General features: G+C 34.4%; 1 protein-coding gene across 3 annotated transcripts in view; it reads left to right on the top strand.

Moving 5' to 3' along the window:
- Positions 1-24548, top strand: part of LOC145683712 (uncharacterized) — a 194763-nt gene that overhangs the window by 87462 nt on the left and 82753 nt on the right. For all 3 annotated transcript variants that reach the window (XR_014131164.1, XM_081755164.1, XM_081755165.1), the window contains 5 exons: positions 6070-6264; positions 13820-14014; positions 16733-16927; positions 19646-19840; positions 22559-22753. Coding sequence is in view for 2 of the 3 variants with exons in the window: in XM_081755164.1 (XP_081611290.1) it covers positions 6070-6264; positions 13820-14014; positions 16733-16927; positions 19646-19840; positions 22559-22753 (975 nt within the window). In the remaining variant the exon portion in view is untranslated. The remainder of the gene's footprint in view (positions 1-6069; positions 6265-13819; positions 14015-16732; positions 16928-19645; positions 19841-22558; positions 22754-24548) is intronic.

Raw genomic sequence — 24548 nt, 5'->3', positions numbered from 1 at the left:
GCAACATATCCAGGTACGAATCTCCATTCACGGTCTCCTCTTCAAAAAAGAACGGTCCATTCAGATGATCATAGGACACAGCGCACCAAACATTCACTTTAGGGCTGTCTCTCTCATGTCTCAAATTCCTTTGGGTTTTCCGTGCCCCAAACGCGATACTTGTGTCGGTTAACCTTCCCGGAGACATGGAAGGTTGCCTCATCTGAGAACATGATGGCTGAAAGGAGAACGTCGCCATGTTCCAACTGCTTGAGCATGGCGTCACAGAAGTTGAACCGGATGTCCAAATCTTCATGAAGATCCTGGACTATCTTGATTTCGTAACCTTTGGCCTTGATCGTCTTCTTGGCTATCTTAAACACGGTTGTCTGTGGAATTCCGAGTTCCATGGACCGTCTAGGAATTGACTTCTGTGGGCTGTTGATGGTGCTTTCCCTTACCCTGCTCACTGTTGCAGGCGATGTTGGCGGCCTCCCACTTCGAGGACGGTCCAGGACGCTTCCTGTCTCCAAGAACTTAGCATGCCACTTTCGGATTGCACTCTCAGTCGGTGCCGGCTTTTTGAACTCTTTGGTGAACTTGCGACACACCAGAATTGGTGATTTTAGCTGTGCGTACCACAGAACACATTGTGCTTTCTCTTTCACCGACGCCATCTTTGATACGGTAAAAAAATAGTCTTCTCAGAGGAGTTTTTCATTTATTTATTTCTTTAAAAGACACGCACACCAATACAGCTTACAACTTACTTTTAACAGTCAACATTGAAACAACAATGAAAACAACAATGGATGGAATTTGGTAAGAAACTGACCCTTGCCCTCCCTTTCCCTCTCTCAACGTGTTCAGAGTTGCCGCTTATCTAACAGTGTTGCCAAGGAAAAAATTAATCCTTCCGCTACCGTTTGCACTTTATTTGATTTCATTATAAGCATTTTTATGAAAATTATAAGCAAATTAAATCCGCCCAGACTTTATGAAAACCCTGTATTAAGAATCTTCACATTTCTAAATCGCTTGCAAATATTCTGAATTTTAGTGTTTGTTTCATGTACCTCTTTGTTCGCTATGAAAGAATCTATTAGATCGTGGCGATGCGGTAACGTAGAGACTATTTCATTTGTATGTGTAAGAGTTGGTAAAGTTGTTCTCAGGGTGCTTATTAAGTTCTTCACCTCGTTTCTTGCTACATCATTTGACCCTCCAATTATGACAATAGCATCCTTATCAAGCATGGATTCCCCAGTTACGAGAGCTGGTTTTATTAGTTCATTGACACTGGCAGCTGGTTTCACAAAACCAAATACATTTTTGTTTCTATTTCTTTCTTTGTTTCTTTCTGCAATACCTCGACCGTGGCTGTCTGCCACTATTAAAATATTGCAATCTTTCCCGATTTTACTTGCAGGTTTTTCCTGAACCAGTTTACACTCACACTCCGTACGTTCAATTTCAACTACCCGTTTACCCATCTCGTTTGTAGCTAATGGCGAATATCTATTGAAAATTTGAATATCCTGTTTTTTAGTAGGTAGATTATTTTTTCTGTTCTTAGGATTTCTTGTATCTTTCACAACACGCCACTCACTTCCATTTGGGTTAGTTCTACTGGTCTGTCTGTTGACATGAAATGTGCCTTGTACTAAGGGAGTACACGGATATATTTTCATTCTGCTTTGATTTGTTGGTAACGTAATTCGTGATCATACGCAAGATTCATTAAGTTGATTTGGATCACGATAATTTACTGCACCACCATTTTGCTTGACAATATCATTCCACGCACACTTTTTCTCGGTTGCATTTAGAGTACCGTCAAGTGTCTGCTTACTATTAGTATCACTATTTTGTAGACTGCGCACGTCTTCATGTAGAACTTCGATAATCTTCTGTAGATTTTCAACTTCATTTCGAAGGTTTCCAATTTCCTGCAACATGGAATCAACGACAGAATATTCATAGTTATTAACAATTTGTCCTGGTAGCTCTCGATGCTCAACTCGAACTTTTTTCTTTAGCCTGGTTGCCTATACTGATATTATTGCAGAAGCTGCGCTCATTATTTGTGGGTTTATTTACGCATTTGAAGCATTTACCATTATCTTTAGCACAAACATTACGGATCGAGTTGTACTGCCAAACTGTCACTGACGCCACTTTTTCCAAATGTCCTTTTTCCAAATATCAAATGTGTTATGAAACACAGTGACACTGCTCACAATCACTTCACACACTTTCAGCACAAACAATTAGTCAATAAATTCGTTTTCCTATTTCAATTATCCACTTCCACATATCTTTGACAGCAATCCTGAAACCACAGATCAAAACACCCTAACGGAAACAAGGAATGAAAATAACGTGTGTCAATGTGACCAATACAAAAATAGAAACTTCCATACTGACTAACAAGAAAAATGACTTCTATTGAGTAATGTTCGAAAACGTAATATTTCTCTACATAACTCGAAAACTGGATAATTGTGTAAATTCAAATGAATACATAAAGAAACAAATGAAATTGAATATAAATTCCTTTGATGCTGCAGGTAAATAACTCCAGGCAAATGGTTATCGATCTGAACCCAGATATTCACATTGTCAATATCATGCAATGCTTGGTTTATGTTGAATTTTTAATCGGATACCATTGATTGCCCAAAATAAAACTTGTGCTGTTTTAGTACACATATGAGCAGGGGCGGATCCAGGACCGACTTCTGGGGGGAGCGGTGGTTTGTCAAAATGCTACTTTTAAGGGCTCCAAACTTTGAGATGGATTTTATTTATATATATAAAACAATAAAGTTTCCTCTTCTGGGGAATGATCGCCTCTGCATATGAGACTACAATCTGAACAATTTTGAACAAATTCAGAGGGAAATTTCCATGCAAAATTTAAAATTCAAATTTTAATTTGAATTTTTGAAGTGTTATTTTTTAATTTACAGGTTTCTCAATATAGTGCAACTTATAGAGTTATCTTTAAGCTTTCCAATGGCGTTTGTTTCACGTCTCTAGTGCACATATTAACCATCTTATGGCAATTTTTAATAATCACTGTAACTGAAAAAATGCAATTTTTTGACATTTTTGAACACCGTGTATGGAGACACTTTCAGGGGAGGAGAGGTAATATTTGGGATTTTTTCATCTCCCACTGTAATACAGCTGTACACCAATTTTTACAAAAATCTGAGATGGTCAGTCTGATGACTTGTTGATTTGACATAGAATGTCCCATTTATTTTAAGCTGGAAGATATTTAATTTCATTTAAGACATTTTGAAACATCTACTTTATAAAATAAGAATTATCTCTTTATTAATTGTTTTAAATTCATTTTCGAGAAACAACCGTCTTGCTAGTGCCAGGGAAACCCCCGTAATTGAACGCGCAGAGTTTCGGAAATGAACTTCAACAATAAAACCATTTATTTTACGCTGGAAAATATTTGCCATATAAGATATTTTGAAACATTTATTTTATAATATGAATTATATCTTTGTTTTAAAATAATATATTTGGTATTCATACTGTATTTGGGGAACGTTACTGAGAGTCCTGGAATGCCACGATCTACATTTGTTCCTTTGTCTGCCTGTACCACACACACACTACAAGGTACAACTTCCGGTTTTTCAGGTTTTAAATACACTAAATATCCTGCATAGATTTCGGAGGCATACCAACATAAAATTTTAAAAAACGACGGCATTATTTTTTCTAAAAATAGCATGTATCTACACTATAAACCACAATTTTCGGTTTTTTAAAAACAAATTTTCAGACTAGAAGCACGAGACACTCTAAATTAGCTGTATATGTATTTTGGCGGCGAACCAACGTAAAATTTCAAAATGGCGGCAATTTTTCAACTAACGCTACAGTGTACAATTTTCGGACTTTTGAGTTGAAATTTTGAGAGTAGAAGCAAAAGGCATTCTAAATTTTCTCAGTTGTTTCTAAGCGGACGTAAAAATATTATTAAAAAAAACTGTTAAAAAAGCACATTAAAAAAGCAAGCAAGAGATATATATCATTAGAAGAGGAATTTTCCGTTTGTTACTTTTCTACATTGTTTCCCTAGGCTCTCCTACCAACACCGAGGAGAGTAAAACAAATTCTACAACATTTACTAGACACTTATGCTAGGAACAATTTCACACAGATGTTTGCTCCGTGACGGAAGGGACTGCATATCGCGGACAGTGTCAGAATTATCTTTACCACTGATATTTAGTTGCCAAAGTCCACCTGCGACTGTGGTTTTTAAGTAACTATTTTGTTTTATATATCATCCAATCTCAATTTATAACGTTTTTAGGACATTGTCAATTTGTAAAATTGAAACTTCTGATCACAAATGTGTTCTAACAGCAGAGAATGAACATGTTCTTGAAATATTAAATTCATTTCAAGAAAGACTTTGCTTTTCTCAAGGGCTTTCACGTAACAGTTTAATACAGCTTGAGATTGTTTTCTATGAGTGATGAATAACGATTATGTTCGTCCATTCATATTTTAGTTGACAGACATCCGAGTTAAACTAAGAATAAATAACTGTAATTGGTTCTCATAAATGCAGTTTAGAGTAAGACAAATAAATTCCTTCTCCAGTTTATGAATTTACTAATTGATAGAAACTTATTAGAAATTGTGGCTTAAATATAGAAATAGAAAATTTATGATATAGAAATAGATTTTTGTTGATTCAATGTCCCAAGAATAGCTTCCATTTTCTCTTTAAACTTTCATACTAACCAAAAGTATTACGAGTCACCCATTTGTTTTGAGCTTTAATCGCCATAGAATATAAACGGTACTCATTAGCATCTAAATTAAATTCAGCATCTCAAAATATCGTCTATCTCTACCGAAACAGGAAGTTGTAAAAATCAATAACCACTTTCGGTTTCCATAATGATACTTTTCGAGTTAGATTGGTAACGGAGAGAAATCTTGTTTAAATCTGAGTTCATTCTCCCAATAACATATTCCATCTCCAAACTGATATTTCTTTGCAATGTTGCACACGCCAACCCATTGTGCGCGGACCAAAAAGTTTAAAAAGTTTGTTACTTAATTTGAACTATTTTATTAATCATATTTTTTACTAACATTTACGTTATTCTTCTAAGAGATTTTTCAGGAACTCATTGACTTTTCATATTGTTATTATTACTGATCTTTAGGAACCACCGAACTAATCTGCCTCGACATTCCACTCTATTTATAAGAAATATTGTGTGAATATAAAATTAATAAAATTTCAAAATCATCTAAATGAGAATCATGTCCCCAAGAACATTATCATGAGCCCGATCATTCTTCCACCTTATGCTGAAAAAGCTTCTGAGAGCTACTGAAAACACCTGTTCATATTATAACGAATTTGTCAGTAAAAATTTGTATATTTCCAACTAGGTGGAAGGAAACCATTGAGGTATTCTGAAATCCTGTTCTAAACGTGAGATTAGCAATTACCGACCCGTTTCCATTCACTCCTCCTTACATAAGTGTAAATCACGTCTTTTTAGTTCGAATTAGGTTTCTCGGTCTATCGCCATATCTCCTTAACTTTCTGACACAGCGAACAACTAATTCAACTAATTTACCATTAATTACACTCTTTGTTTAAAATTCTTGATGAAGTAAACAAGAAGATGGTATATACTCCGATATAGCGAAGGCATTAGACGTTGGCGATCGTGACATATTACACTTCTACAAACTCAGACTCTTTAATTTTGCAGATCCTTTCCGTGGCTAAGCGGTTAGCAAATGAACCTTTGGCGTGGGAAACGCGGGTTCGATTCCCGGCGAGAGCTCATGTGGTTCGGATTCCACGTTAATCAGTAGGTCCACGTCTCATATAGCCTCGCTGCTGAAAAGGACGCTAAACTAAAATCAACTCAACTGTTTAATTTTCGAGCAGCTGCTCTTGAGATTGTAGTCATACTTGAAAGATTTTAGCCTTTAGCGTTAGCACTCTTGTCAGTTGGTAAACGCTCGACCTGGAGTAACTCAAATAATAGTTAAATAATGGCAAATTCTTACCTCTTCTAGATGTTTCGCGGGATCGCATTGGTCTAGGGTCTAGAGCTGTTGGTAGTATTGAACCCAGTAATAGTGCTGGATTAGCAGAAAAATTAACTTCTCAAACAGGACAACCTCCAGTTATCCAGTCTTTCAAAACACCAGAAGAAATTATGATGAGTTTGGATCCCAATCGAAGAATTCAAGGGGTGAATATTCCTCCAGGTAAGTGATAATATTGGTTTAAATAATTAATCATGAACTTTAGTACTATTCTTAAATCTAACAATGAAAATAGAGTAATAGTACAAATAATTCTTGTTACTTACGTATCTTACGGTGCTGTCAACATATCATGGGTGTCGTCATATACAGTATCTGACAATAAAAGTAGCGATATATTGCCGTAACTAAATAGTCCAGGTTTAGTTCATAATAGCTGTAAAATGGGAGAAGTAACATCATATTTCTTTAGAAGATTTTTAATAAAATTGAACCCTTGCAGAAAATTAAGGTAGCAATTTATAAAAAACTGGTAAAAAAACTGTTAAAAAAGCACACTGTAGTCTTAAAGATATATATCATTAGAAGGGGAATTTTCCGTTTGTTGATTTTCTACATTGTTTCCCTAGGCTCTCCTACCAACACCGAGCAGATGAGCAATGTAAAAACAAAGCGATATGGCAATAAAACCAATTCTACAACATTTACTAGACACTTATGCTAGGAACAATTTCACACAGATGTTTGCTCCGTGACGGAAGGGACTGCATATCGCGGACAGTGTCAGAATTATCTTTACCACTAATGTTTAGTTGCCAAAGTCCACCTGCGACTGTGGTTTTTAAGTAACTATTTTGTTTTATATATCATCCAATTTCAATTTATAACGTTTTTATTACATTGTCAATTTGTAAAATTGCCACTTTTGATCACAAATGTGTTCTAACAGCAGAGAATGAACATGTTCTTGAAATATTAAATTCATTTCAAGAAAGACTTCGCTTTTCTCAAGGGCTTTCACGTAACAGTTTAATACAGCTTGAGATTGTTTTCTATGAGTGATGAATAACGATTATGTTCGTCCATTTATATTTTAGTTGACAGACATCCGAATTTACCTAACAATAAATAACTGTAAATGGTTCTCATAAATGCAGTTTAGAGTAAGACAAATAAATTCCTTCTCCTGTTTATGAATTTACTAATTGATAGAAACTTATTATAATTTGTGGCTTTAAACGGGTACGAGGGATGGGTACAAATATCCCAGTAGAAAGTGCTATAGCAGAACGCTCTTGTGCAAATTGTGTACAAACAAAACAGGAAGTTGTTCTCTACAAGAAATAATAAATATTTTGATGAATGATGTAGAGTCGTTGAAAGGCAAATTAAACGAACTTCAAAAACGAGATGATAAGTGTCCTGAAGTGCAAGGTCAAATTCATAGAAATGGCCAGTGGTCAGAAGTAGTAAGAAATAATCGACTTTCTGCATGTATATCAAATGTAGAAACTAGAAATAGGTTTGCTATTGTCGATGAAGAACAATGCATAAGCAGTAACAATGACGTAATTGAAACAGTAAATTATGGCAAGTGTGAACATTCAAAGAAGTGCAAGTGTTATCAACAGTCTAACTTACATAAAATTTGTAAAACAGCAGTAGCTCCACTAAGTTCATCACAAATGAACATGCAGTATAAAGTAAAGAAAAACAGTGAAAGGAAGTTTAACTCAGTTACAAGGGTACAGGAGAACATTATGGGAGCACACGCGAAATCTGTTAGCAATATTAGTGCATCCAATAAAACACAACAGAACATTCTTTCACAGAGTGACAGTCAAGAACAATGTACCGGTACTAGAAGTTTCAAGAAGTCAACTGGAATCTCTTCTCGATCCGAAGAAAAGAACAGGCGAAAAGTTATACTACTGGGGGACAGTCATTTAAGAAACTGTGCATTATGACACGATTGGATCGTGTTGGGTTCTGTCCCTGTTCGGGCGCCATTCTTATGACCTGCAGGGTCTGTTCCTTACCTGGTCCCATTCGGGATAAGCTAAGTCATATACCCTTCTGAGTTCGAGTCTTGTTCGATACGCCTTACCTGCGGTGGATTTTAACCGTTGATGGAAAGAGGACATTCGCCGGACAGCTGACAACACTAAAATAAAACATGCGCAAACCTCCAAGCAGGATCTCGAACCAATGCGACACTCAATTGAGGTTGCGACTTCGGGCGCCCACCGCCCTCACCACGCCTGCTGACATCAACAAAATAATCACAAGTAGTTAGATGGAAAATCCACCATTTCGGTAGTGATTTGCGTGGAGCACACAGTAAAGGTGATTGCAAACCAAACATGTACAATATGTAACTTTTATTCAATTAACACAAGTTATGTGTAATACTTACGTATACAATATTATTACATATTATTATAAAATTTACTCAACGTACACTAGCACATCATAAGCCCATAACGATTTTCATGCGCAAATATTACGAAGAAATAATAGTGAATTATTGATTTCTTTCTTTCTTAAAGAAAATAATGGACTGTGAATGCCGGCTAAAACTTTTAAATTATACGATGCACAAACACTTACACACGCTACTTATTCACACTAAATTTCGTTGCGCTGGAAATTGATGGTTTTGGGGGGGGGTCACGTAGTTATTCCCATTGGTGAAATTTCTCGTAGATGTTTGTAGTTTGATCAATGATCATAATTTAGGCTCCGTTTTAGTTCTTCTTTCTCAACTGCATATATATTTTGCTATTTATTCCTTAGGGTTCCATGTTCATAAATCATTGGCTTTTGGCGTCGTGAATGTCAAGTGCTGTTTTCATAGATTTTTTGGTTTTGCACAAATATTACGTTTACCTACTTACTTTGACGTTACTTTGTTTGATACCGAACTAGATTTACAATCCTTTAGTAGATGATGGAAGAAACCTTAGATTCTTAGCGAACACGACGTATGCAGAACAATTCAGCCAGCAGCCATTTTCGAGTACACCCGCGCCTTCTTACTGAGCGTCAGTAAGCTTGCGCTACTCATAACAAAGAAATATTTTAAAAATATCAATAGTAAATGTTTTTTTTATAAGAAATATACATATCGAACGGTGCTAAATGAGTTCACCATTAAGGCGAAATAATTGAAATGTTAAAAACAATAAAAGTGAGTCTCGATGATGTGTGAATTCGACGAACTATGTTTTGCATCATTTTGACCACACTGCACCTCTTTTGTTCGGTGAACAGGAAACGCAAGTCACTACTCACAGGGCTTCCAACTCATGGAAAAGGATAAAACTAGAACACAGTTTGCGTCGACGAACAGTACATGGAGCCTCATTCCAATTCAGCCAACAGTAACTGGGAAATTTAAAATGGAATGGGAGTGAGGGGGGGCTACAAACTCACAGCATCTATTATCCAAGATTGTGCAAATACTGGCCTTAGTGTGAACAGCATTGTGAAACCAAGTGCACCCTACGAATCTATCGTTGAGAAGGTTCACAAACTAACTAGTAATCTCAATGAAAACGATTGTGTTGTGTTGACTGGTGGAACTAATAAATAACCTAAGCCATCCACTAGAAACCCAGAATGTGTTAGTATCTTTAGAAACAGCACTTGAAAGCACAGGTAAAAGAAATATTAGAACAGTAGTATTGTCATCACCTTATAGGTATGATTTTCCGCATAGGCCGAACGGTAGTGTGAACAGATCAATATTTGAATTTAATATGCAGGTGAATGCAATGATCTCTAGAAAGTACAGCCATGTTAGATTTGTTAATTTAGGTGCATTGCGTAGACAGGATTACACTAGTCACGGTTTACATCTAAATGCAAAAGGAAAGAGAAGGGTCTCTGGATTATTGAGGCAGCAAATGCTTTTTTATGGGTTACGAGTTCTGCAGAAAAGCGAAATTTATGACGTGTACTTCACTCCCGCAAGATAAACATAGAGAAGTTTCCTGTAATTGTTATGACAAAAAAAGTAATATAGGTTATGTGTGTTGTGGTATGCCCTCTTGTATCTCGGATCTAAATGCTGTAGATAATGTAAGTTGTCAAAGTAATACTCCCCTACTAAAAGCAGTAGATATAACTACCGGTAATGTTCCTAATCAAAAAGTAGAAGACGTAAGTGAGTCTAAAAATATCAGTCTCCAAATCCTACACCACAACGTCCAAGGATTAGGAAATAAAATAATCGAATTAAAAATTCTTTTGGAAAATGAATTAAGTAAAACTGATGTCTTGTGTATATCGGAGCACTGGATGAATAAAGAAGAAATAGAAACAATTTCACTCACAGGTTTTAAACTATCTGCGTACTATTGTAGGAAAAATATATCCCATGGCGGTATTGCCATATTCGTCAAAGAGGACTTTCGTATCAAAATTCTAACGAATACCCTTACATTGAACGTTGAGAAAACTTTCGAATCTGTAGCACTGGAATTTTGCGATCATAATTTAATACTTATCTGTCTCTATCGCACGCCAGACAGTAATGTCAATAACTTTTTGAATAAATTAGAAAGCCTTATATCGGAATTCTCGTCCTCTAAAAAGTCGTTAGTAATTTGTGGTGATATTAATATTGATTTTTTACTAAATAATAGCAAAGAAAAAGAAGATCTCATTTCGCTCTGCACATCATTTAATCTGAAACCTATCGTAAATACTCCTACCAGAATAGGCAAAACAAGAATCTCTGCTCTTGACCAAATTATAATTCCACGTGATGATTTCGTATCTCATGTTGATGTACTAAACCTAGGCTATTCTGATCATAATGCTCAACTTCTTTATTTTTACACAAAAATAAAAAATAAGAATACAAACGTGGGCGTGGAATGGTCTGAACGGCGTTCATTTACACCCACTAACGTGGCATATTTCAGATACTTGTTGAAAACTGAGTCATGGGAAGATGATTATATTGAATGTAATGTTAACGACCAATTTAATTCCTTTTTATGTATATTTACTCATTATTTTAATATTGCTTTTCCTAAACAAAAATTTAAGATAAATAAATCGGTAAATGTCAGTTCGAAGTGGAAGACTTTTGGAATAAAGGTTTCTCTAGAAAAAATGCGCTATTTACATCAACTATCCCGACGGTGCCGTACTCCCGTGTTTAAACGATACCACAAAATGTACAGACGAGTTTTACATAAGGTCATAAAACAGGCAAAAATGTTAGAGAATGATACTTACATTGGGAAAGCTTCAAATAAAATGAAAGCTACATGGCAAATTATTCGGAAAGAATCTGGGGAACGAAAACCCTCCTCTAAGATAACTAGCGTTTCTTGTCAAAATAAAATTATTAAAAATCCGGCTGAAATTGCAAATGCTTTTAACGATTACTTCACGAATGAAGTGGAAAAGCTTATCACTAATAACGTGAACAATAAACTATCTAGCAAACAATACGTTAGTAGACACAACGATATTTTCGAAAAATCATTCTTCCTGCACCCAGTAACTAGTCAGGAAATTTTAAATACTACACTGAAAATGAAAAATAAGAGTTCTTCAGGATATGATGAAGTTCCTGATAAAATTCTAAAGCAATGCTCTTATGAAATTGCTGATATCTTATGCTACATAGTAAATAACTCATTTAGTAGTGGAGTTTTTCCTGAGGCATTGAAGCTAGCAGTTGTTAAGCCCTTATATAAAAGTGGCAAGAAAGATCTTACGTCGAACTATAGACCAATATCATGACTGTTTACCTTCTCTAAACTTTTTGAAAAACTTATGTGTATAAGACTAGTTAGCTTTCTAAATAATTTTAACATAATATCTCCTGCTCAAAATGGCTTTAGATCAAACAAGTCTACTGAAACTCCTCTTTACTCCTTCCTCTATACCGCTTTAAATTCAATAAACGCTAAGAAATATACAACCGCATATTTCTTGATCTTAGCAAAGCTTTTGATACAATTGATCATCAAATTTTACTTAAAAAATTGGAAGATTATGGTATTAGGGAAAATGCTTATGAGTGGTTTAAATCGTATATATCCAACAGAAGGCAAACTGTTGAAATTAACTGTCAATCTCGCGTGTAGTAAATAAGGTTTAAAGTATATATATTTTGTATATCTATAATGTAAGGTTTTATTAACTGTTATGTTGTTTTATATCGATGTATGTAAATTAGAATAATGAAAAATTCTACCTTTTTTTCACACTATTTAAAAATTGCATGTAGATTTAAATGTATACATATGTACACAGTCATATTCTTATGACGTGTGCAACTCATACGTTCACGTTGTGAACAATTTGTATGAAAAAGGATAAAAATAAATATAAATAAATATTCATACTCCATAAAAGAAATTTTATGATATAGAAATAGATTTTTGTTGATTCAATGTCCCAAGAATAGCTTCCATTTCCTCTTTAAACTTTCATACTAACCAAAAGTATCACGAGTCGCCCATTTCTGTTTTGAGCTTTAATCACCATAGAATATAAACGGTACTCATTAGCATCTAAATTAAATTCAGCATCTCAAAATATCGTCTATCTCTACCGAAATAGGAAGTTGTAAAAATCAATAACCACTTTCGGTTTCCATAATGATACTTTTCGAGTTAGATTGGTAACGAAGAGAGAAATCTTGTTTAAATCTGAGTTCATTCTCCCAATAACATATTCCATCTCCAAACTGATATTCCTTTGCAATGTTGCACATGCCAACCCATTGTGCGCGGACCAAAAAGTTTAAAAAGTTTGTTACTTAATTTGAACTATTTTATTAATCATATTTTTTTACTAACATTTACGTTATTCTTCTAAGAGATTTTTCAGGAACCCATTGACTTTTCATATTGTTATTATTACTGATCTTTAGGAACCACCGAACTAATCTGCCTCGACATTCCACTCTATTTATAAGAAATATTGTGTGAATATAAAATTAATAAAATTTCAAAATCATCTAAATGAGAATCATGTCCCCAAGAACATTATCATGAGCCCGATCATTATTCCACCTTATGCTGAAAAAGCTTCTGAGAGCTACTGAAAACACCTGTTCATATTATAACGAATTTGTCAGTAAAAATTTGTATATTTCCAACTAGGTGGAAGGAAACCATTGAGGTATTCTGAAATCCTGTTCTAAACGTGAGATTAGCAATTACCGACCCGTTTCCATTCACTCCTCCTTACATAAGTGTAAATCACGTCTTTTTAGTTCGAATTAGGTTTCTCGGTCTATCGCCATATCTCCTTAACTTTCTGACACAGCGAACAACTAATTCAACTAATTTACCATTAATTACAGACTCTTTGTTTAAAATTCTTGATGAAGTAAACAAGAAGATGGTATATACTCCGATATAGCGAAGGCATTAGACGTTGGCGATCGTGACATATTACACTTCTATAAACTCAGACCCTTAAATTTTGCAGATCCTTTCCGTGGCTAAGCGGTTAGCAAATGAACCTTTGGCGTGGGAAACGCGGGTTCGATTCCCGGCGAGAGCTCATGTGGTTCGGATTCCACGTTAATCAGTAGGTCCACCTCTCATATAGCCTCGCTGCTGAAAAGGACGCTAAACTAAAATCAACTCAACTGTTTAATTTTCGAGCAGCTGCTCTTGAGATTGTAGTCATACTTGAAAGATTTTAGCCTTTAGCGTTAGCACTCTTGTCAGTTGGTAAACGCTCGACCTGGAGTAACTCAAATAATAGTTAAATAATGGCAAATTCTTACCTCTTCTAGATGTTTCGCGGGATCGCATTGGTCTAGGGTCTAGAGCTGTTGGTAGTATTGAACCCAGTAATAGTGCTGGATTAGCAGAAAAATTAACTTCTCAAACAGGACAACCTCCAGTTATCCAGTCTTTCAAAACACCAGAAGAAATTATGATGGGTTTGGATCCCAATCGAAGAATTCAAGGGGTGAATATTCCTCCAGGTAAGTGATAATATTGGTTTAAATAATTAATCATGAACTTTAGTACTATTCTTAAATCTAACAATGAAAATAGAGTAATAGTACAAATAATTCTTGTTACTTACGTATCTTACGGTGCTGTCAACATATCATAGGTGGCGTCATATACAGTATCTGACAATAAAAGTAGCGATATATTGCCGTAACTAAATAGTCCAGGTTTAGTTCATAATAGCTGTAAAATGGGAGAAGTAACATCATATTTCTTTAGAATATTTTTAATAAAATTGAACCCTTGCAGAAAATTAAGGTAGCAATTTATCAACCGGGAACTTATTTCAGAATTTAATATTTAAATCGGAATTCCCATATAAGTACCGATTTACACCTTAACTGAAATATATTTTGAGAAAAAGAAAAGAAATATTTTTCTTCCACTACTTGGGTTTCAAATTTATTCGTGCTTAAAAGAAGTACACGTTGCTAAGTTTACATTTACGTACACTTGTAGAAATTATCAAAACTAAAACATCACTAATCGTTGTTCCACCACTTTGCAAATAATTCCATTGTGCAACCTAATACATTCGTTTTTCTCAGTTGTTTCTAAGCGGGCGTGAAAATATTATTTAAAAAAACTGTTAAAAAAGCACACTATAGTCTTAGATATATATAGCATTAGAAGGGGAATTTTCCGTTTGTTACTTTTCTACATTGTTTCCCTAGGCTCTCCTACCAGCACCGAGCAGATGAGCAATGTAAAAACAAAGCGATATGGCAATAAAACCAATTCTACAACATTTACTAGACACTTATGCTAGGAACAATTTCACACAGATGTTTGCTCCGTGACGGAAGGGACTGCATATCGCGGACAGTGTCAGAATTATCTTTACCACTGATATTTAGTTGCCAAAGTCCACCTGCGACTGTGGTTTTTAAGTAACTATTTTGTTTTATATATCTTCCAATCTCAATTTATAACGTTTTTAGGACATTGCCAATTTGTAAAATTGCCACTTTTGATCACAAATGTGTTCTCACAGCAGAGAATGAACATGTTCTTGAAATATTAAATTCATTTCAAGAAAGACTTCGCTTGTCTCAAAAGCTTTCACGTAACATTTTAATACAGCTTGAGATTGTTTTCTATGAGTGATGAATAACGATTATGTTCGTCCATTCATAGTTTAGTTGACAGACATCCGAGTTAAACTAAGAATAAATAACTGTAATTGGTTCTCATAAATGCAGTTTAGAGTAAGACAAATAAATTCCTTCTCCAGTTTATGAATTTACTAATTGATAGAAACTTATTAGAAATTGTGGCTTAAATATAGAAATAGAAAATTTATGATATAGAAATAGATTTTTGTTGATTCAATGTCCCAAGAATAGCTTCCATTTTCTCTTTAAACTTTCATACTAACAAAAAGTATCACGAGTCACCCATTTGTTTTGAGGTTTAATCACCATAGAATATAAACGGTACTCATTAGCATCTAAATTAAATTCAGCATCTCAAAATATCGTCTATCTCTACCGAAACAGGAAGTTGTAAAAATTAATAACCACTTTCGGTTTCCATAATGATACTTTTCGAGTTAGATTGGTAACGGAGAGAGAAATCTTGTTTAAATCTGAGTTCATTCTCCCAATAACATATTCCATCTCCAAACTGATATTTCTTTGCAATGTTGCACACGCCAACCCATTGTGCGCGGACCAAAAAGTTTAAAAAGTTTGTTACTTAATTTGAACTATTTTATTAATCATATTTTTTACTAACATTTACGTTATTCTTCTAAGAGATTTTTCAGGAACTCATTGACTTTTCATATTGTTATTATTACTGATCTTTAGGAACCACCGAACTAATCTGCCTCGACATTCCACTCTATTTATAAGAAATATTGTGTGAATATAAAATTAATAAAATTTCAAAATCATCTAAATGAGAATCATGTCCCCAAGAACATTATCATGAGCCCGATCATTATTCCACCTTATGCTGAAAAAGCTTCTGAGAGCTACTGAAAACACCTGTTCATATTATAACGAATTTGTCAGTAAAAATTTGTATATTTCCAACTAGGTGGAAGGAAACCATTGAGGTATTCTGAAATCCTGTTCTAAACGTGAGATTAGCAATTACCGACCCGTTTCCATTCACTCCTCCTTACATAAGTGTAAATCACGTCTTTTTAGTTCGAATTAGGTTTCTCGGTCTATCGCCATATCTCCTTAACTTTCTGACACAGCGAACAACTAATTCAACTAATTTACCATTAATTACAGACTCTTTGTTTAAAATTCTTGATGAAGTAAACAAGAAGATGGTATATACTCCGACATAGCGAAGGCATTAGACGTTGGCGATCGTGACATATTACACTTCTATAAACTCAGACCCTTAAATTTTGCAGATCCTTTCCGTGGCTAAGCGGTTAGCACATGCACCTTTGGCGTGGGAAACGCGGGTTCGATTCCCGGCGAGAGCTCATGTGGTTCGGATTCCACGTTAATCAGTAGGTCCACGTCTCATATAGCCTCGCTGCTGAAAAGGACGCTAAACTAAAATCAACTCAACTGTTTAATTTTCGAGCAGCTGCTCTTGAGATTGTAGTCATACTTGAAAGATTTTAGCCTTTAGCGTTAGCACTCTTGTCAGTTGGTAAACGCTCGACCTGGAGTAACTCAAATAATAGTTAAATAATGGCAAATTCTTACCTCTTCTAGATGTTTCGCGGGATCGCATTGGTCTAGGGTCTAGAGCTGTTGGTAGTATTGAACCCAGTAATAGTGCTGGATTAGCAGAAAAATTAACTTCTCAAACAGGACAACCTCCAGTTATCCAGTCTTTCAAAACACCAGAAGAAATTATGATGGGTTTGGATCCCAATCGAAGAATTCAAGGGGTGAATATTCCTCCAGGTAAGTGATAATATTGGTTTAAATAATTAATCATGAACTTTAGTACTATTCTTAAATCTAACAATGAAAATAGAGTAATAGTACAAATAATTCTTGTTACTTACGTATCTTACGGTGCTGTCAACATATCATAGGTGGCGTCATATACAGTATCTGACAATAAAAGTAGCGATATATTGCCGTAACTAAATAGTCCAGGTTTAGTTCATAATAGCTGTAAAATTCGAGAAGTAACATCATATTTCTTTAGAATATTTTTAATAAAATTGAACCCTTGCAGAAAATTAAGGTAGCAATTTATCAACCGGGAACTTATTTCAGAATTTAATATTTAAATCGGAATTCCCATATAAGTACCGATTTACACCTTAACTGAAATATATTTTGAGAAAAAGAAAAGAAATATTTTTCTTCCACTACTTGGGTTTCAAATTTATTCATGCTTAAAAGAAGTACACGTTGCTAAGTTTACATTTACGTACACTTGTAGAAATTATCAAAACTAAAACATCACTAATCGTTGTTCCACCACTTTGCAAATAATTCCATTGTGCAACCTAATACATTCGTTTTTCTCAGTTGTTTCTAAGCGGGCGTGAAAATATTATTTAAAAAAACTGTTAAAAAAGCACACTATAGTCTTAGATATATATAGCATTAGAAGGGGAATTTTCCGTTTGTTACTTTTCTACATTGTTTCCCTAGGCTCTCCTACCAACACTGAGCAGATGAGCAATGTAAAAACAAAGCGATATGGCAATAAAACCAATTCTACAACATTTACTAGACACTTATGCTAGGAACAATTTCACACAGATGTTTGCTCCGTGACGGAAGGGACTGCATATCGCGGACAGTGTCAGAATTATCTTTACCACTGATATTTAGTTGCCAAAGTCCACCTGCGACTGTGGTTTTTAAGTAACTATTTTGTTTTATATATCTTCCAATCTCAATTTATAACGTTTTTAGGACATTGCCAATTTGTAAAATTGCCACTTTTGATCACAAATGTGTTCTCACAGCAGAGAATGAACATGTTCTTGAAATATTAAATTCATTTCAAGAAAAACTTCGCTTGTCTCAAAAGCTTTCACGTAACATTTTAATACAGCTTGAGATTGTTTTCTATGAGTGATGAATAACGATTATGTTCGTCCATTCATAGTTTAGTTGACAGACATCCGAGTTAAACTAAGAATAAATAACTGTAATTGGTTCTCATAAATGCAGTTTAGAGTAAGACAAATAAATTCCTTCTCCAGTTTATGAATTTACTAATTGATAGAAACTTATTAGAAATTGTGGCTTAAATATAGAAATAGAAAATTTATGATATAGAAATAGATTTTTGTTGATTCAATGTCCCAAGAATAGCTTCCATTTTCTCTTTAAACTTTCATACTAACAAAAAGTATCACGAGTCACCCATTTGTTTTGAGGTTTAATCACCATAGAATATAAACGGTACTCATTAGCATCTAAATTAAATTCAGCATCTCAAAATATCGTCTATCTCTACCGAAACAGGAAGTTGTAAAAATTAATAACCACTTTCGGTTTCCATAATGATACTTTTCGAGTTAGATTGGTAACGGAGAGAGAAATCTTGTTTAAATCTGAGTTCATTCTCCCAATAACATATTCCATCTCCAAACTGATATTTCTTTGCAATGTTGCACACGCCAACCCATTGTGCGCGGACCAAAAAGTTTAAAAAGTTTGTTACTTAATTTGAACTATTTTATTAATCATATTTTTTACTAACATTTACGTTATTCTTCTAAGAGATTTTTCAGGAACTCATTGACTTTTCATATTGTTATTATTACTGATCTTTAGGAACCACCGAACTAATCTGCCTCGACATTCCACTCTATTTATAAGAAATATTGTGTGAATATAAAATTAATAAAATTTCAAAATCATCTAAATGAGAATCATGTCCCCAAGAACATTATCATGAGCCCGATCATTATTCCACCTTATGCTGAAAAAGCTTCTGAGAGCTACTGAAAACACCTGTTCATATTATAACGAATTTGTCAGTAAAAATTTGTATATTTCCAACTAGGTGGAAGGAAACCATTGAGGTATTCTGAAATCCTGTTCTAAACGTGAGATTAGCAATTACCGACCCGTTTCCATTCACTCCTCCTTACATAAGTGTAAATCACGTCTTTTTAGTTCGAATTAGGTTTCTCGGTCTATCGCCATATCTCCTTAACTTTCTGACACAGCGAACAACTAATTCAACTAATTTACCATTAATTACAGACTCTTTGTTTAAAATTCTTGATGAAGTAAACAAGAAGATGGTATATACTCCGATATAGCGAAGGCATTAGACGTTGGCGATCGTGACATATTACACTTCTATAAACTCAGACCCTTAAATTTTGCAGATCCTTTCCGTGGCTAAGCGGTTAGCAAATGAACCTTTGGCGTGGGAAACGCGGGTTCGATTCCCGGCGAGAGCTCATGTGGTTCGGAATTCACGTTAATCAGTAGGTCCACGTCTCATATAGCCTCGCTGCTGAAAAGGACGCTAAACTAAAATCAACTCAACTGTTTAATTTTCGAGCAGCTGCTCTTGAGATTGTAGTCATACTTGAAAGATTTTAGCCTTTAGCGTTAGCACTCTTGTCAGTTGGTAAACGCTCGACCTGGAGTAACTCAAATAATAGTTAAATAATGGCAAATTCTTACCTCTTCTAGATGTTTCGCGGGATCGCATTGGTCTAGGGTCTAGAGCTGTTGGTAGTATTGAACCCAGTAATAGTGCTGGATTAGCAGAAAAATTAACTTCTCAAACAGGACAACCTCCAGTTATCCAGTCTTTCAAAACACCAGAAGAAATTATGATGAGTTTGGATCCCAATCGAAGAATTCAAGGGGTGAATATTCCTCCAGGTAAGTGATAATATTGGTTTAAATAATTAATCATGAACTTTAGTACTATTCTTAAATCTAACAATGAAAATAGAGTAATAGTACAAATAATTCTTGTTACTTACGTATCTTACGGTGCTGTCAACATATCATAGGTGGCGTCATATACAGTATCTGACAATAAAAGTAGCGATATATTGCCGTAACTAAATAGTCCAGGTTTAGTTCATAATAGCTGTAAAATGGGAGAAGTAACATCATATTTCTTTAGAATATTTTTAATAAAATTGAACCCTTGCAGAAAATTAAGGTAGCAATTTATCAACCGGGAACTTATTTCAGAATTTAATATTTAAATCGGAATTCCCATATAAGTACCGATTTACACCTTAACTGAAATATATTTTGAGAAAAAGAAAAGAAATATTTTTCTTCCACTACCTGGGTTTCAAATTTATTCATGCTTAAAAGAAGTACACGTTGCTAAGTTTACATTTACGTACACTTGTAGAAATTATCAAAACTAAAACATCACTAATCGTTGTTCCACCACTTTGCAAATAATTCCATTGTGCAACCTAATACATTCGTTTTTCTCAGTTGTTTCTAAGCGGGCGTGAAAATATTATTTAAAAAAACTGTTAAAAAAGCACACTATAGTCTTAGATATATATAGCATTAGAAGGGGAATTTTCCGTTTGTTACTTTTCTACATTGTTTCCCTAGGCTCTCCTACCAACACTGAGCAGATGAGCAATGTAAAAACAAAGCGATATGGCAATAAAACCAATTCTACAACATTTACTAGACACTTATGCTAGGAACAATTTCACACAGATGTTTGCTCCGTGACGGAAGGGACTGCATATCGCGGACAGTGTCAGAATTATCTTTACCACTGATATTTAGTTGCCAAAGTCCACCTGCGACTGTGGTTTTTAAGTAACTATTTTGTTTTATATATCTTCCAATCTCAATTTATAACGTTTTTAGGACATTGCCAATTTGTAAAATTGCCACTTTTGATCACAAATGTGTTCTCACAGCAGAGAATGAACATGTTCTTGAAATATTAAATTCATTTCAAGAAAGACTTCGCTTGTCTCAAAAGCTTTCACTTAACATTTTAATACAGCTTGAGATTGTTTTCTATGAGTGATGAATAACGATTATGTTCGTCCATTCATAGTTTAGTTGACAGACATCCGAGTTAAACTAAGAATAAATAACTGTAATTGGTTCTCATAAATGCAGTTTAGAGTAAGACAAATAAATTCCTTCTCCAGTTTATGAATTTACTAATTGATAGAAACTTATTAGAAATTGTGGCTTAAATATAGAAATAGAAAATTTATGATATAGAAATAGATTTTTGTTGATTCAATGTCCCAAGAATAGCTTCCATTTTCTCTTTAAACTTTCATACTAACAAAAAGTATCACGAGTCACCCATTTGTTTTGAGGTTTAATCACCATAGAATATAAACGGTACTCATTAGCATCTAAATTAAATTCAGCATCTCAAAATATCGTCTATCTCTACCGAAACAGGAAGTTGTAAAAATTAATAACCACTTTCGGTTTCCATAATGATACTTTTCGAGTTAGATTGGTAACGGAGAGAGAAATCTTGTTTAAATCTGAGTTCATTCTCCCAATAACATATTCCATCTCCAAACTGATATTTCTTTGCAATGTTGCACACGCCAACCCATTGTGCGCGGACCAAAAAGTTTAAAAAGTTTGTTACTTAATTTGAACTATTTTATTAATCATATTTTTTACTAACATTTACGTTATTCTTCTAAGAGATTTTTCAGGAACTCATTGACTTTTCATATTGTTATTATTACTGATCTTTAGGAACCACCGAACTAATCTGCCTCGACATTCCACTCTATTTATAAGAAATATTGTGTGAATATAAAATTAATAAAATTTCAAAATCATCTAAATGAGAATCATGTCCCCAAGAACATTATCATGAGCCCGATCATTATTCCACCTTATGCTGAAAAAGCTTCTGAGAGCTACTGAAAACACCTGTTCATATTATAACGAATTTGTCAGTAAAAATTTGTATATTTCCAACTAGGTGGAAGGAAACCATTGAGGTATTCTGAAATCCTGTTCTAAACGTGAGATTAGCAATTACCGACCCGTTTCCATTCACTCCTCCTTACATAAGTGTAAATCACGTCTTTTTAGTTCGAATTAGGTTTCTCGGTCTATCGCCATATCTCCTTAACTTTCTGACACAGCGAACAACTAATTCAACTAATTTACCATTAATTACAGACTCTTTGTTTAAAATTCTTGATGAAGTAAACAAGAAGATGGTATATACTCCGACATAGCGAAGGCATTAGACGTTGGCGATCGTGACATATTACACTTCTATAAACTCAGACCCTTAAATTTTGCAGATCCTTTCCGTGGCTAAGCGGTTAGCACATGCACCTTTGGCGTGGGAAACGCGGGTTCGATTCCCGGCGAGAGCTCATGTGGTTCGGATTCCACGTTAATCAGTAGGTCCACGTCTCATATAGCCTCGCTGCTGAAAAGGACGCTAAACTAAAATCAACTCAACTGTTTAATTTTCGAGCAGCTGCTCTTGAGATTGTAGTCATACTTGAAAGATTTTAGCCTTTAGCGTTAGCACTCTTGTCAGTTGGTAAACGCTCGACCTGGAGTAACTCAAATAATAGTTAAATAATGGCAAATTCTTACCTCTTCTAGATGTTTCGCGGGATCGCATTGGTCTAGGGTCTAGAGCTGTTGGTAGTATTGAACCCAGTAATAGTGCTGGATTAGCAGAAAAATTAACTTCTCAAACAGGACAACCTCCAGTTATCCAGTCTTTCAAAACACCAGAAGAAATTATGATGAGTTTGGATCCCAATCGAAGAATTCAAGGGGTGAATATTCCTCCAGGTAAGTGATAATATTGGTTTAAATAATTAATCATGAACTTTAGTACTATTCTTAAATCTAACAATGAAAATAGAGTAATAGTACAAATAATTCTTGTTACTTACGTATCTTACGGTGCTGTCAACATATCATAGGTGGCGTCATATACAGTATCTGACAATAAAAGTAGCGATATATTGCCGTAACTAAATAGTCCAGGTTTAGTTCATAATAGCTGTAAAATTCGAGAAGTAACATCATATTTCTTTAGAATATTTTTAATAAAATTGAACCCTTGCAGAAAATTAAGGTAGCAATTTATCAACCGGGAACTTATTTCAGAATTTAATATTTAAATCGGAATTCCCATATAAGTACCGATTTACACCTTAACTGAAATATATTTTGAGAAAAAGAAAAGAAATATTTTTCTTCCACTACTTGGGTTTCAAATTTATTCATGCTTAAAAGAAGTACACGTTGCTAAGTTTACATTTACGTACACTTGTAGAAATTATCAAAACTAAAACATCACTAATCGTTGTTCCACCACTTTGCAAATAATTCCATTGTGCAACCTAATACATTCGTTTTTCTCAGTTGTTTCTAAGCGGGCGTGAAAATATATTTTAAAAAAACTGTTAAAAAGCACACTATAGTCTTAGATATATATAGCATTAGAAGGGGGAATTTTCCGTTTGTTACTTTTCTACATTGTTTCCCTAGGCTCTCCTACCAACACTGAGCAGATGAGCAATGTAAAAACAAAGCGATATGGCAATAAAACCAATTCTACAACATTTACTAGACACTTATGCTAGGAACAATTTCACACAGATGTTTGCTCCGTGACGGAAGGGACTGCATATCGCGGACAGTGTCAGAATTATCTTTACCACTGATATTTAGTTGCCAAAGTCCACCTGCGACTGTGGTTTTAAGTAACTATTTTGTTTTATATATCTTCCAATCTCAATTTATAACGTTTTTAGGACATTGCCAATTTGTAAAATTGCCACTTTTGATCACAAATGTGTTCTCACAGCAGAGAATGAACATGTTCTTGAAATATTAAATTCATTTCAAGAAAAACTTCGCTTGTCTCAAAAGCTTTCACGTAACATTTTAATACAGCTTGAGATTGTTTTCTATGAGTGATGAATAACGATTATGTTCGTCCATTCATAGTTTAGTTGACAGACATCCGAGTTAAACTAAGAATAAATAACTGTAATTGGTTCTCATAAATGCAGTTTAGAGTAAGACAAATAAATTCCTTCTCCAGTTTATGAATTTACTAATTGATAGAAACTTATTAGAAATTGTGGCTTAAATATAGAAATAGAAAATTTATGATATAGAAATAGATTTTTGTTGATTCAATGTCCCAAGAATAGCTTCCATTTTCTCTTTAAACTTTCATACTAACAAAAAGTATCACGAGTCACCCATTTGTTTTGAGGTTTAATCACCATAGAATATAAACGGTACTCATTAGCATCTAAATTAAATTCAGCATCTCAAAATATCGTCTATCTCTACCGAACAGGAAGTTGTAAAAATCAATAACCACTTTCGGTTTCCATAATGATACTTTTCGAGTTAGATTGGTAACGGAGAGAGAAATCTTGTTTAAATCTGAGTTCATTCTCCCAATAACATATTCCATCTCCAAACTGATATTTCTTTGCAATGTTGCACACGCCAACCCATTGTGCGCGGACCAAAAAGTTTAAAAAAGTTTGTTACTTAATTTGAACTATTTTATTAATCATATTTTTACTAACATTTACGTTATTCTTCTAAGAGATTTTTT

Source organism: Thermobia domestica, chromosome 4 (genome assembly GCF_964235325.1).
Source record: "Thermobia domestica chromosome 4, izTheDome1.hap1.1, whole genome shotgun sequence".
Classification (NCBI taxonomy): domain Eukaryota; kingdom Metazoa; phylum Arthropoda; class Insecta; order Zygentoma; family Lepismatidae; genus Thermobia; species Thermobia domestica.
This window is presented reverse-complemented; position numbering and strand designations above follow the sequence as displayed.